The sequence below is a fragment of the Mauremys mutica genome, chromosome 3 (genome assembly GCF_020497125.1).
Source record: "Mauremys mutica isolate MM-2020 ecotype Southern chromosome 3, ASM2049712v1, whole genome shotgun sequence".
NCBI classification, from domain to species: domain Eukaryota; kingdom Metazoa; phylum Chordata; order Testudines; family Geoemydidae; genus Mauremys; species Mauremys mutica.
The window spans coordinates 144,690,642-144,706,009 of NC_059074.1; the positions used below are offsets into that span (position 1 = coordinate 144,690,642).

Here is a 15,368-nt window from a genome sequence, read left to right on the forward strand (position 1 = left end):
GAATGTAGTAAAATGCCTCCATAAAATATATTTATCCTCGTAAAATATGGGCCTGAACCATCTTCATTTGAATTCAAGGTAATCCTCATTGTCTTCAGTGAGGGCAGAGCAGGTTCATTATGGAATTTTTACAATAATATATATACTCGTGCATGTGTGTGTGAGTGTGTATATATATATATAATTAGGGTTATTATATTATATGACATATAGTTGTATTTTAAAGAATGATCATCACGTTGTCTAATATACTCTCTCTAGTCACTAAAGGTTTCTGCATTTAGCAGCACCAGGGATATAAGGAAATCTGCTTCCTTGTCTGGTCACAGATTCCTGGGCTGTATTAATAGATAGGATTAGCAAATAAGAACAGGTCAGAGGGCTGCAAAGCTCTTTCTTGTCTCTTGAGATCTCCCTGTTTAGTTTCAGTCTCAGTGCACCGCTTCCTAGAATGCAAGGAGCAGAAGTTTAAGAAAGCCAGAGACCATTTTCTTTTACTGGGCATTTGAGACTAACCACGGGGGATAGAAAGGGCAAGTTCTGGGTCACGGGCTTTGCCTGAAAATGTCTCTCCAGTTTTCTCCACAGGCACCATGGAGGAACAACAACATCACCTTTCTGAACAAAGAGCCTCCTGTCTCAGAACAAGGAGAGACTATTATAGGCTTTTACCTACTGGCTTTAGGTATGTACTGTATCTCTGAGTGGCTTATGAAATTAAACTCCTTATTAAGTTTGGACTACAGTTCAAAGGGATTCCTATAGTGTTCATCCACAAAGGAACAAGATGTCATAAACTGCAACTTTTTCTTCAGAAAGTTCTTTCAAAAAAAGAAAAAGGAGCTAGTGTTTTTATTTTTTTTTATTATTTTTAAATGCAAACATTTGTATAGGGGGCAAAAGGATATGATGATATAGTCCAAGCTATTCCTTTAACTAAGGTTCATTTAAGATGTGGATATGAACAAAATATTTTGTGCAGAAAAATATGACATTACCTTGTTTTCCCAAAATGTCTGTGGCATTCAATTAGTTTTATGCTTCTAGTTTCTGCTTACTGCAGCCTGTATTCAGATTGTGTTCAGCAAATAGTTCACCTTCTAAAACTAATACATTAGTTAAATGAAATAGAATTCTACAATCGTATTGTAAATTTGTTTGTAAAATTCTTCCATCTAATATTTTATATACATTTAGAGGAAACTTTCTTGATCTGAGTCTAAGATTCCTTTAAGTACTAAATTATTACTCATTATCAGTAGTTACAATAATATATGCATAAGTCTAAAAACTTGATATTCAGATTACATTGCAAGGCAGTTATTATACACTCATATTAAAAGTGATTGAAAATGGAACCTCGTATTAACTCACTTTGTTCCTAAGACTTTTTTGGATTAAGTACTGTATTGTAATTTACAGCAAACTCAGTGCAGGATGATGGTGAATTACTGTATCTGTTGTTCTGTAGGCAGACTTTATGAAATTTCAAAGAATGTAGATGTACCAGTTGACAAAGAAAATAAAAATAGCCATTTATTATTCTGACTTCATATGAAACAATATCAAAAGGTAACTGTTTTCCAGGGAATAATTCACAATCATGTCTTAGCTTTATAGTGATTCTATCTAATCGACCTATCTACATTTATAAATGATAAAGAAATGAAACTGCATTTAAAAGATGCTGCATATAATGAGAACTCCACAGCAATGTAAAAAGAAATAGTTCCTGAGTACAACCATTGAGAAACAGGCTTGTAAATTAAATAATCATGCTAAATAAACTTTTCTTTTTCTAAGCTTATCATGTATTCCCCCCGGTATCACCAGCAGCTGCAAACCACCACCTGATACTTGTACAGGAAAACACAAAGCCATGATTAAGAGACTTGAAGGCCTTTCCTTATATCTATATGAGACTGGCATCTTTACCAACAAAAATAGCCGACATAATGTAGTTGGAGTACAGAATAAGACAGTTCAGAAAAAAGTTGGAAAAAAATTGCAGCCACTTTATTAGGAAGCTGAATAAAAATAATGTGGTCAAAAGGAAGTAGAGATGTTCTGATTTATCCCAGACCTATGTGCACAGGTGCAAACAAATGCATGCAGGATCAGCAGCCTAGAAAGCACACAGCACAATCAACTACTGAATGAACCACACTAGAATACATTCTCAATTAGGGCTAGATCCTGTATTTATTGACATCAATGACAAAACACACATTGACTTCAGTGGTTCAAGATCAGGTCTTAACTGATTAGCCCTGCTGAGAATGGGATACTGTGATTACTTGGTACCTACCAGACTCCTCCCCAGCACTTTGATGCTGCAGGTTTCTCTAAAGAAATAAAAATGATACAATGAAGAATAATAAAAAGAATTTCCTCTAGATCATTTTTAAACAACATGTTTTAATTTTACTTCTTGTGCAAACCTCTTCCAATATGTTTGCTTTTTGTTTGGATTTTGTTGTTGTTGAGGAAGGAGGCAGCTTACAAACAATCTATAGTAGTGGAAGACAGCATAATTAGAAAAAAATAAAAATAATTGTGTTCCGACCTCTAGAAAGGGCTACTTCCAAACACAAAAAGAACACCCTTTAACCTATGATTGAAAAAAATCAGGGCTGTAGCACAGTACCCTTAAATTGGCTTGGTCCTGTTTATACAGGCAAAACCACAATGAATTACAATACAGTTGGAGCATAACCTCATTCCATGGCATTCTTATAAATGTAGCATAATCAGAACCATTGTGAGCAACATGGGAGATTTTATCCTCCTATTCCAGTTCCTTGAGTCAATGATTCATAAAGTCGCTCAGGGTATAAGAGAATTCGCAGAATTTTAGAGCAGCATTCCCTGTAACCTTCAGTTTTGCCTCTTTCTTGTAAAAGGCATATTTAGTACACAATTCCTCTAGTGCATCAGTGATTTGTCTTAATTCATGGCCTGTCTAAATTTAGCTACCCAGTCCAATTTCTGCCCCAGACAGCAGGTCATTTGCCTCTGATAACAGCTGAGCCCAACACTTCACTTTTACTGTCTTTTCCCCACTAGTTCCAATTGGTGTGCTGTTTGTTTCCAGTGCCATATTGATGGGCTGCGATTTGAATGTTCTAACTCTACTCCTACACAGTTTTTCACAAATCAGGGGACCGCAATAGTGCCAATCTGGGTGTTGAGAAGTCTAAGGACAGAGCAGGAGCTGTTCTGTTCTGTTCTGGCCTGGCATGAATACTGCCACTGAAAATATGATAGCCGAGTGTGAAATCTGCTCCCAAGAGCTTGCAATCTAGGAAGTGTGAATATATTGTTGTTTTTCTGATGTCTTCCAGGGACCCTTATAGTGTTCTCCTTTCTTTTCACAAATGCCATCTCATGTTTCTTCTTAAAAAAACAAACAAAAAACCACCATCAGTACCAGCTTTGGTTCCAAGTTTATGTCTGCAGTAAAGAGGTTGAGGTTGATTTTATTTGTTTGTTAGCTTTTGTTTTATTATGCAGCTTGCTCAGGCAATGAGCAATCTGAATCAGGATGTGTGACAAGTGTGACAGGATGTCCTGGTTTATTTCAATAAGAACACCAACAAAACTCTCTTGCAGCAGATTGAGAGCTCATTCAGTGAATGAAATATAGCAGAAACGTGACATCCTCAGAACAGATTGTCATTGCCAGAATAATGCTGACATCAAGTTATGAGCAGCTTCTGAGACATGATTAACGCTTACTGGAGTGTCACATACATGGCAGCTGTCATAAACAGGCAGTTAAAGGTTAAGAAGTTCACCTAGCCTAGCTGACACCTGACCAGAGAAACCAATGGGGGGAAAAGATGCTTCAAGAGGAAGGAGGGAAGTTCTTCCCTTGTTCTATTCATTAAGTTCTGTGCCGGAGTGAAAAGATCCAGGAATCAACCAGGGTAGTGAGTATTAGAGAAGGAATGAATTAGCTTATGTTTATTTCCTTTTGTGACTTTGTCTTTTTGCATAAGAGGGATGATCAAATTGGGTTTTCTTTTGTGTAACTAAGGTTTTTGCCCAGGGGAACATTCTCTGTGTTTTGAATCTGTTGTCTGTGAGAGTAGTTTGCATGCTAATCTCTCAGAGGTATTTCTTTTACCCCTTTTCTTTAATTAAAAGTCTTCTTTTTAAGAATCTGATTGATTTTTCCTTGTTTCAAGATCCAAGGGGGTTGGATCTGGACTCACCAGGAATTGGTGGGGGAAAGGGAAATTAAACTCCAATCCTGCCAGGAAAGGGGGGATGAGTAATTTCTCCTTGGTTTAAGAGCCAAGGATTTTGGATTGTGTTCACCAGGGAATTGGTGGGGAGGGGGAAGGAAAAGTTTCCAAATGACTTTCCCATAAACGTGTGTTTTAAACCATTTGGTGGTGGCAGCAACCCGATCTAAGCTGGTAATTAAGCTTAGGGGTTCTCATGCAGGTCACCACATCTATACCCTAAAGTTCAGAGTGGGGGTGAAACCTATGACAGCAGCAAAAGTAAATTATTTTTAAAATGCTGCCATGTTGATCTAGGCTATCATCAAATGTTGGCCTTTTTGAAGATTCATAGATTCCAAGGCCGGAAGAGCATCTAGTCTGAATTCTTGTCTAGCGCAGGCTATAGACCTTCCTCAGAATAATTCCTAAAGCATAAATCTCAAGCATCCAATCTCAATTTAATTTGTCTAGCTTCAGCTACCAGCCATTGGATTGTGTTATACCAGTCTCTGCTAGACTGAAGAATCCATTATTAAATATTTGTTCCCCATGTAGATAGTAATTAAGTCACCACTTTACCTTCTCTTTGTTAGATTCAAAGAGCTCAATCTATTTGGCTTATCACTATAAGGCATGTTTTCTAATACTTTAATCATTCTCGTGGCTCTTCTCTGAACCCTCTGCAATTTATCAACATCCTTCTTAAATTGTGGTCACTAGAAAAGGACATCATCTTCCAGCAGTGGTTGAACCAGTGCAAAATATAGAGGTAAAATAACCTCTACTCCCACTTGAGACCCATGTTTATGCATCCCTTGATCACATTAGCTCTTTTGGCCACAGTGTCACACTGGGAACTCATGGTCTGATGATTATCCACCACACCCCACATATAAGAACGGCCATACTGGGTCATATCAATGGTCCAGCTAACCCAGTATCCTGTCTTCCGACAGGTGCTTCAGAGGGGATGAACAGAACAGGTAATCATCAAGTGATCCATTTTCTGTCGCCCATTCCCAGCCTCTGGCAAACCATCTTTTTCAGAGTCACTGCTTCCCAGGATAGAGACAGCTATCCTGTAGATATGGCATACATTGTTTGTTCCTACATTTACATTTAGCCATATTAAAACACATGTTGTTTGCTTGTGCCTAGTTTTCCAGGAAATCTGAGTGCTCTGAATCAGTAATCTGTCCTCTTTATTATTTACCAGTTCCCCAATTTTTTGTCATCTGAAAACTTTATCAGTGATGATTTCATGTTTTCTTCTAAGTCATTGATACAAATATTAAATAGTATAGAGCCAAGAACTGAGCCCTATTCGACCTCACTGGAAACACACCTGCTCAAAGATGAGTCTCTGTTTACAGTTATATGTTGAGACCTATCAATTAGCAATTTTTTAATCCATTTAATATGTGCCTTGTTAATTTTATATCATTCTAGTTTTTTAATCAAAATGTTGTATGGTACCAAATCAAACTCTTTATAGAAGTCTAAATATATTACATCAACATTACCTTTATCAACCATACTTGAAATCTCATCAAAAAAGGATGTCAAGTTAGTTTGACAGGACCTATTTCCATAAACCCATGTTGATTTGCATGAATTACATTTTACCTTCCTTTAGTTCTTTATTAATTAAGTCCCATATCAGCTGCTTCATTATCATCCCTGGGATCAATGTCAGGCTGACAGCTATAATTTCCTGAGTCATTGTGTTTACCCTTTTAAAAAATTGACACAACATTAGCTTTCTTCCAATCTTCTGGAACTTCCCCAGTGCTCCAAAACTTATTGAAAATCAACATTTATGGTCCAGTGAGCTCCTTAGCCAGCTCTCTTAAAACTCTTGGATGTAAGTTATCTTAACCTGCTGATTTTAAAATGTCTAACTTTAGTAGCTCTGTTTAACACCCTCCTGAGAGACTGGCCATAGATTTCTCCTTATGTCACTTTGCTTGCCTTATCAATTTTCTACAGTTCCTAACTTCTGATTTATATTGATTGCTTGCAGATTCCTCTTTATTTTCTCGCTCTTAGCCAGTTTCTGATCTATTGCAGAGCTTTGCCCCTCACTCCTGGACTCCTCTGTTTTTTTAAGTAGCCTCTTGTGAGGGCATTTGTGAATGGCTTTTTGAAAGGTGAAATAAATTATGTCAACTGGTACTCCTTTATCCACTATTTTATTGACACACCACATGGGAATACAAGTACCTCTTAGTAGTTCATATACCAGATGTTTCTTTTCAAGCTTTTTCCTAAATATGATCTATCCTGATACATGTGCCATCTGCAAAGCAACTGGTGGGAATTCCCCCCAACATTACTGATGGTGAAGCCCTTGCTCTTCTTTTTCACTATACTGCATTTTGTCCTTTATTGATCCATCTTCTAAATTGTTTTGTAAATCAAACTATTTTTATTGGTTTATGTGCATTATAGTCAGTGACTTTAATAAGGCATATCAATGATGATACAGGGTTCGGTGTTGCATGCTTAATGGCCTGGAAATGTATAAATTTTTAACAGATCCTTGGTAGCGGGAATTCTTTGCTGTTATATGCAAAAACACCAGATGGCGTTTGTTTCTGGAGTATTTTTATGAGGGTGCCACTGCTTGCCTTAGAATTTGATATAATTAGAATAACTTCCCCTCAGTTTGTTGCTCAGTACATTAACACATTCAAATTGCAAGCCACTTCACACATCTTAAGTGTTCGACACAGCAGAGAAAGCTTGTCTGCTTGCTTCTGTAAAATCAACTCCCTCCACTGTGGCTGTGCCATACACAAGGTTGCTCTGTAATTTCACTCACCAAGAAGTGCATTTATTATAAAGTACCCCCATTACACTCTCACACACTTTCTCATGCTCCAGCTTTCTCTATAGTTTCAAATCTGAGAAAGGTCTGTGTTTCTCCTTGGGAACAGATCTCTTCCTCTCTCTCATTTAACTTCTCTTTTAACGGAAAATTCTCCTCATTCGCTGTGCTACAGAGGTAGTTCTGTATAGTCCCAGCAAATGCACTGTGTGCAAATGAAATTTACATATTAATAGATTTTTAAGGGAAACCCACCCATCCTCTGCAGTGCTTTGGCAGCCTTTTAGCATAATGACTTTATGAACCACTGTTCAGGAACCTCTGTACTGTAACATTTAAACATTCTCTATCAATTTGTATGTATACTAAAGTAATTAGTTCCAAATCAAGGGCCAAATTCTACTCTCATTAAACTTGCGGAAGTCCAAAGTAATTCCATTGACTCACTCCTGTCTTCAGCTGCCCAATGTTCTGGTGAATTCTGTGTTGTTGTAGAAGATACTTGTTAATTTTGCCCTTTATGGGTTGATGGCCCAAGTTGGTTAGCATTTTGGATTAAAGTAATGGGACATCTTTTTTGCCTCATGAGTACCTTCCAAGTTAACTTGTCCTGACTATAAATTGTTCATGCCATTAGTGAGATTTCATAATTAACACTGCAGAGCTAGGCAGCTTTCTACAAGCCTTTAGGAAGATAGTCTGTCCCCTCATGTCCTTAATGTATTGATTCCCCACTTTGGGGGAGATTAGTGAGACTATGCAGGGATATTCTACAGCCCCTCTGCCCAAAAATGTCTTCAGAGCTCCATTTAGCATTAAGCCTCCTAATACACAGATGGTTCCCATCTGCAGGCTGAATCTAATGTTGCAGGGTTTGATAAATCCTCTTTTGGAGCCTATGTAGGCAGTTTCTCAAATTTTTAACCCTTAAGACTGTTTCGAATAGCAATTGTCTGTGCAAGACAGGTTTCTGAGATGGCAGCCCTCGCTTTACAGAACCTATTTTATTTTCCATAAGGTCAATGGCATTCCATGTAACTTGTGTCCATGTGCTTTGAACCTGATCCCAAGTCTATTGAAATCAATGGAAAGACTCCTGCTGACATCCTATAGGCTTTGGATCAGACCCTTTGGCCCAGACTTAAAATCATTGCGCTGTTCTGTGTTGCAAAGTCTAAGGCCCAGATGCTCAGAGGTATCTAGGCAGCTAGCTCTCATTGATTCCAATGAGAGCTAGGTGCCTAAATACATTTGAGGAGCTGGGCCTAAGTGATTTGGGGCTTATCTACATGGGGACATCCAGGAAAGTTAATCTGAATTAACTAAAGATGTGAATTTAAACCACATTAAACCTCAAGAGCTTCATTCAGAATTAAAGTGGCCTTAATGTGGTTTAATTTAATTTGCTTCCAAAGTGAATTAAACTAAACCAAATTAAGACAAATGTAATTCTGATTAACAGCACCCACACCAGGATTTAATGTGGTTTAACTAATCCACTTCAATTGACACCTTTAATTAATTAGAATTAACTTTTTCTCCATGTCCCCATGTAGACAAGTCCTTAAATTTTCAAAAATGGCTTTGCATTTAGGAGCTGAAGACATATTGAAAGTCAATGGGACATATGTTCCTAAGTATTCCTAAGTGAAAATGAGTCTTAGCCATCTAAGTCACTTAGGCCAGATTTTGAAAGGTATTTAGGTACCTGATTCACAGGAGATAGACAGACACCTAAATACCTTTAAAAATCTGGGATTTAGGCCTTGCAACACTGTGTGGAGTAATGCTTATATACCTTTAAAAATCATGGTCTCTGTGCACAAGTGCCTGACTGATTTTTCACCAGATTCATAATTCCCTTCCTACCTTATGCTCTTCTCTTCCAACAAGACTGATGGCTGCTAGACATCACCGTACCTTCAATATCCGAGGGGAGACACAATTCTATCTAAACAGAAAACAGGGCTTTCCAGTTTCTGAGGGCTTCTTCAAAGATAGGACACAAGGCCTTAAAAATATTATCTTCAAATGGATTAAAATGTGCATTCCTGAACAGTATTCCAATCAGTATTCTTTGTCACAAGGAGATCACAGACTGTTCCATGAGAAGCAATTCCATCTCACCAGCTGAACAGAGCAGTGGCTCTCTAGAACTGATTGTCAAAGCTGTTGGCCGGTCGTCTGCACACACTTTTACTAGCCATTACCAGGCAGATGGATATGGCATGACTCTACAGCTGTAGCATTTGGCAGGATGGTTCTTGTCTCTGCACTGGGAATGCTTCATGGATCCCATCTAATTAGAGACTTAATTTTTCTTTACCCCTGTATGGTTGTTCTTCTGTGGACAAGTACATTGTTGCTATTCAGTTTTATTACCAGTGTTATTCAGAAGGAGGAAATTAACAAGTGAAATGTACCTGGGTACTCAAGGAGGCCTAGTACACAACACAGTGGAGTAAAAATGTTCGGGTTTATTTGTTTTTAATGAAATAACCTGCCATTGTACTGTCCATCAACGTATGGGCATCGTGCATTTATATATCATGCTGTTTCCTGATTTTCTTTTGTTGTTTGTTTTTAATTTGACTTTCATGGAATTTAATTTATTTTTCAGGATGGATGTCTTGGTTTGGAAACAGCATTGTGATTTTTGTTCTCTATAAGCAGAGAGCTGTCCTGCAGCCCACGGATTATCTTACATTTAATCTGGCTGTATCAGACGCAAGTGTGTCTGTGTTTGGTTATTCCCGAGGGATCATTGAAATCTTCAATGTCTTTAAAGATGATGGATTCCTCATCACATCGATATGGACATGCCAGGTAGGAACGCATTATGTGGTGAATTATTTAATTAGACAAAATAACTAGTGCTATTTCTGCACATGTGCTGTATATAAATAACCAGTCAGGGTTATGAGAGTGAAAATTAGTGACGAATGACTTTCCAATGGATCATAGTTCTGGTTTGTTTCAGATAAGCATCCAAAAAGGTGGGTGTTTCTCTAGATTAACCAGTCTTGACCAGTTCCCAGTGATCTTCTACCACAAAAATCCCTTTACCCAATAAGCTCCTGAAACCACACTTAATTTTGTACTGCTCCTTAAAGGTCCATTGTTAATTAGTATTGCTTGTATTGCAGTAGTAGTGCCTAGAGCCCTCAGCCAGGATCTGTGCCCTATTGTATTAGGCACTGTTCACACAAGCAATGAAAAGGTGGTCCCTGCTCCACAGAGCTAGCAATCTAAGCATAGCCTCCTCCAGCATTTTCAGGGGGTAATCAAGTGGGCTTGCATATTCCTACCCAGTGCCTTTTGTTGGGAATATTTGTGAAGTCCCATGTTTATATTTTTAGTCTATTATCTTTTAACATCTTACAGTGCCAAGTTTATTGAGCAGGTTTGGTAGGAGCTGCTCCAGTTGCAACTTGATTTCCCAGATGTCTTTGTTTCCTCCCAGTCTGATGTTTTACATGTGAGTTTGGTATATAAAGAATCTTGTTAACACCTGGCTGATGGTCTCTTTCTATTGGTAGCCATTGGTGTCCTTGCTGATTTTGTTAGAAATATCAGCAACCTTCGATACCATTGACCATGAAGTTTTATTGACTTGCCTATGAGACTTTACTGGACTGGCTGGAATAGCCCTTTTACTGTGTTTATTGTTCTCTGAGAGGTGCCAAATAATGGTAATGAGTACCTGTCTTCTTCCCATAGGGTCCTCAAATACAAGTTTCCATTTGCTCAGGAAAATAGTGAAACATTTTGTGTGATGGCTTCATTTTTGCAGCTAGAAGGGACTGCTTGAGATAAAGAGCCAGGTTTTGCAGCTGAGGCCAGACTCTGATCCTCTGCAACAGAGGAGACACACAAAGTATAGTGACCAATGGGTTACACATATAATGGATTGCAATATGTGAAGGACACTCAGATCTTCATGTGCTTTTCACTGAGCCCAGATACTGAAACCTCTTTGTTTTCACAATGTCTAACAGAAGTACAAATGTAACTAGGAGCCTCTTGTTTTATGCTGCAGTGGTGAAGGTATACTGTCTGGGAGTCATTGCTGCTCTTGCATGTCCAGGTGACAGTCGTGGCACTTAGTAAATTTTTTTCATTTAGGTCTGGCCCAGAAGTTTTTGGCTCTTCCTCTATCATGCCACAGTATTCCACACCTTAGTAACCTCTAACTACCAGAAGCTGGGAGTGGAAGATGGGGTTGATTATTCAATAATTGCCCTGTGCTATACACTCCCCTGGAAGTTCTGGTATGGACCACTTCAGGAAACAGGATACTGGACAGGATACAGGAAGCGAGGGACAGTTTACAGGGATCATAGTCTGACCCACTATGGCCTTTCTTATGTTCTTAAAGCTGTATTACTGCAATATGCTTGACTTTGGGCTACCCTTGAAAAACAACTGGAAGCTTCAGCTTTGCACCACTTGAGTGGAGGAAGTTGCATTCTTCTAGGAAAGTCACTAGGTTGTCTCCTCCACTATTTGGGAGACCAAGGATTCTAACATTGTCTGTTCAGATTTAATTTTTAATACTTCAATTTTATTTAGCATCATTTCACTGCTATCAATGATGTTATAAAGTTCAGCCTACAGAGTCTGCTTTTCTCCAGCTCTCAGAGATCCTGGCCAAGTTACTTATTAAGGGCTGATCTACCCTAACAACGTAAGTTGACCTAAGTTACACTACTTCAGTGTCTCTCCTGCCAACTTACCTTACTCTTCTCGGGTAGCTGGAGTACATATGTTGATGGGAGAGCACTCTGCCATCTACTTAGCAGGTCTTCACCAGACCCACTAAATCAACACTACTACATCGATCACAGCACGGCGGATTTAGCCGGAAGTATAGAAAAGCCCTAAGACTTTAAAGTTGGACACAGTGCAGCACAGGACACCACTTGGTCAAATGGAGTCTAGAGCAAAAATTACTCATCTTGTGCCCTCATTTTGTTGTTTGATATTTACTAAGGCTCTTACCCAGTAAAGCACTAAACCAGATGCTTAACTTAAGCACATGAGTAGTTCTGTCAAAGTCAATTTGTAGCTAGGGGTAAAGCCTATTTGATTAACAGATTTTAAAGCCAGAAGGGACTGTTATGACCTAGTCTAACCTCCTGCATAACACAGGATATAGAATTTTAACAAGTATTTCCTGCACCATAACTTCTGGTTGAGCTACAGTGTATCTTTTAGAAAGACATCCAGTCTTGATTTAAAGATTTCTGGTGATAAATCTGCCACATCCCTAGGTAAGTTGTTCCAGTTTCCTCTCTGGAAACAATTTGTGCCTTATTTCTAGCCTGAATTTGTCTAACTTTAGCTTCCATTGGATCTTGTTATGCCATGTGATGGCCTTGTCTGCTAGAATAAAGAGTACAATCAGAAACATTCTTCCTGTGTAGGTACTGAGAAGACTGTGATCAAGTCACCTCCAAAACTTCTCTTGGATAAACTAAACTGATTGAGGAAAAATGATGAGCAATATTATGGTATTTGTTAATTCTGTATTTTGTTATGTGGTACTGGAAGGAGTGATGAAGAAAAGTGCTATGTGGCTGGACAGACAAACCATTAATGGCTCGATTCTGCCACACTTGCTCATGGTGAGCAGTACTTTTTCTAACATAGTCTGTTTTACAGATAAGGAAGCCAAGGCACAGACAGAGATGAAGTGACTTGCCCAGAATCACACAGGGAGTCTGGGGCAAAGAGCAAAGACTCCTGACCTTCTGATTCATGATCCTAAGCCTTACTCACATCAGCATCCTTCCTCCCATTTAATTTTAAAGGGAGGACGTATAAATTCACATAATGTTGGAGGAAGGGGGAGAGAGTTTATGTGTAGGCTTTCTTGCTTTACATTAGAATCTTTCAGTGATGAGTGTTAGTGTAAATGCTTTACAGATTTTTCTCCTAACCCTTAATCTAATACATTCTGCTTTATAAGATTCTGCTTAATATTACATCGTACCCCTATGTGCAAACAACTCTGTAGGTCCACTTTCTTGTGGGGTTTTTTCTGCATTCTCCCATTAGAAGGGCTTGGCTTCACCACCTCATCCTATGGAAGAAACCAGGAGTCTAGATCTGCATGGATCCTGGGTATCCTCCAGGGCCATAGTGCCATCCTCCTGAAATCCCTGCACCTCCACACTGGTCTTCAACCCCCTGCATCTCTGACCAAACACCCTGCAAACAGAGTAACATTGGAGTCATGCTGTCATGATTCCAACTGAAATGTGATTTCCCAACCAGCAGCTGCCTCTATGACCCAATCCCATCTCCCCCTGATTCACCAGTGCAGATAAGGGCTTCCTGCAGTGATTGTGTTTGTCTCAGCAGGATCACACCTGCCGCACCCTTTTCCCCCTATCTAACTTGCAGATCCCTGAACTCATGGACAGTAAAGCAGTCTAATAATTTTATCCATTGAAAAATGGTGTTTCATCAAAACCAAAAGTGTTGGGTTTGACAAATTTCCTGACTCAAAAAAATGCTGAGGACAAGTTTTTGAAAGTGTCAAAATGGCTCACTTCAGCGTTTTCAGATGAAAAATTCCAGTTTTGTTTAGAAATTTAAGCTAAGAAGACTGAAACAAAAAGGTGGAAATGAAATCAAAACTAAAAGTTTTTAAATTATGGAAAGGAAAGATTTCAATTGACCTGAAACAAGACAACACACATTGTTTTCTCAGGTCACTAATATTTTTGAGATTTCACATTTTTGTCCTGATTCGAGACAGGAAACATTTTTCAACTCTCGAAAATACTTGTGGGATAGGAAAACTGTTTCCTGCCCAGCTCTAATGGAGAGTCTTGTGTGGGATTTGAGGGAAGTAGGGGAAAGCTGACACAGCAGAGGCTGACTCCCCCACCTGTCTTTCCCCTGGGAAGAGGGAGATATGCATATATAGGGCCCCCTCCGTGAGAAGGTGTTTAGGGTACAATCTATTTTATTGGTATTTTCATTTACATTTGTGAGAAGGATTATACTTAACAGAAGAGTGCACTGTGTGACAAAAACAAAAGCCCCTTTTCTATGTCTTTTTCTTTGTTTTGTCAGTTTTGCTGCAGAGGAGAGGAGGGAGTGGTGACAACAGTTGAGAGAAGCCCATTTTTACAGCTGGCGCCTGTTCCTACCTTTCACACTAAGTCACAGCCTGTCAAGGAGGCATGCTTTGCTCTCTTCTCCACAGGAGAGTTAACTCACCATAAAACTACTGTTCTGATCTCAGCAAAATATTCTTGTTCTCCTTCAGAATATGTGCCCGTACATGTCAGTAGAAAGAGATTTTATCTAAAGAAAGCTAGTTGTTTGAGCAAAATTCCTCTATTTGCTTTCCATGCATATTCACAGCTGTCATTCTTGGGTGTGTTTTAAGAGAAATTATAGGAGAACTCTTTCATTTACTTTATTTAATGCATGGCTAAGAAGTCACCAATAAAACAATAAGTTACACTGAAGCTGAAAAATTCAGATCCAGAATTTAAAGCATTTCAAATGTGTTTGTTCAGAGGAAGGCTGGTGGTGGTAGGAAATTAAAAGTGGACTCAGGAGATCTAGGTTCAATTCCCAGATTTGTCACAAACTTCCTGAGCCCACTGAAGTCAGTGTCACTCACAGCCCAGTGGGAGGGAGGGACTAAGTTGGATTTAAGCCACCTTTACATCCTGCTGGTCTGGACTACTTGAGGGGGCTGGGAAAGACCCTGTCATTGCTTGAACAGCCCTTGTCGCCTGTCTATGCTATGGCAGCCTCCCTGGGCTGCACTATGGGCCACAGAGCAGCCTGGAATCTCTACAGTATGTCAAGTTGCAACTCTGCCCCCAGCACAACTCCTTCCATATAGCTTGTGAGAGGGTCCTCAGAAGGCAGCCATTATAGTTACTTTCCACAGTGCCTGCACAGGGGAATCCTCCTCCAGCTGGAACCAGGGCTTATAGAGCCCCTTTATGTTGCTCTGGCATTTTTGCCGGGAGTTGTGGGGCAGGATCTGATCCACGATCTCGTTGTGCCTGAGTTGCCTGTCTGTAAAGGGGAAGTAGCAGTACTTCTCTACCTCACAGGGGTATTGTTGAGGATAAATTCTTTGCAGTTTGCGAGGTGCCCGGATGCTATGTTGATGGAGCCAAAGTAAGTAAGTAGATTTGGTTCTGCCTATTTTAAACAAGGAGCCATTTGTAAAATTTGTATATCAAGCAAAGTTTTGACCTGTTTGGATCTGAGAATCTGGTTCAGACCCCTCTCTATTAACATCCAACCTGTTGCCTATTCTAAGGAAA

The 15,368-nt window shown here is 39.3% G+C and overlaps 1 protein-coding gene across 1 annotated transcript in view; it reads left to right on the top strand.

The window, feature by feature from the left end:
• The first annotated feature begins 564 nt into the window (after window positions 1-564).
• The window catches only part of LOC123367573 (opsin-5-like), a 48,844-nt gene continuing 34,040 nt past the window's right edge, over window positions 565-15,368 (top strand). The window contains exons 1-2 of the mRNA XM_045011897.1: window positions 565-685; window positions 9,683-9,888. Of these exons, the coding sequence (XP_044867832.1) occupies window positions 565-685; window positions 9,683-9,888 (327 nt within the window). The remainder of the gene's footprint in view (window positions 686-9,682; window positions 9,889-15,368) is intronic.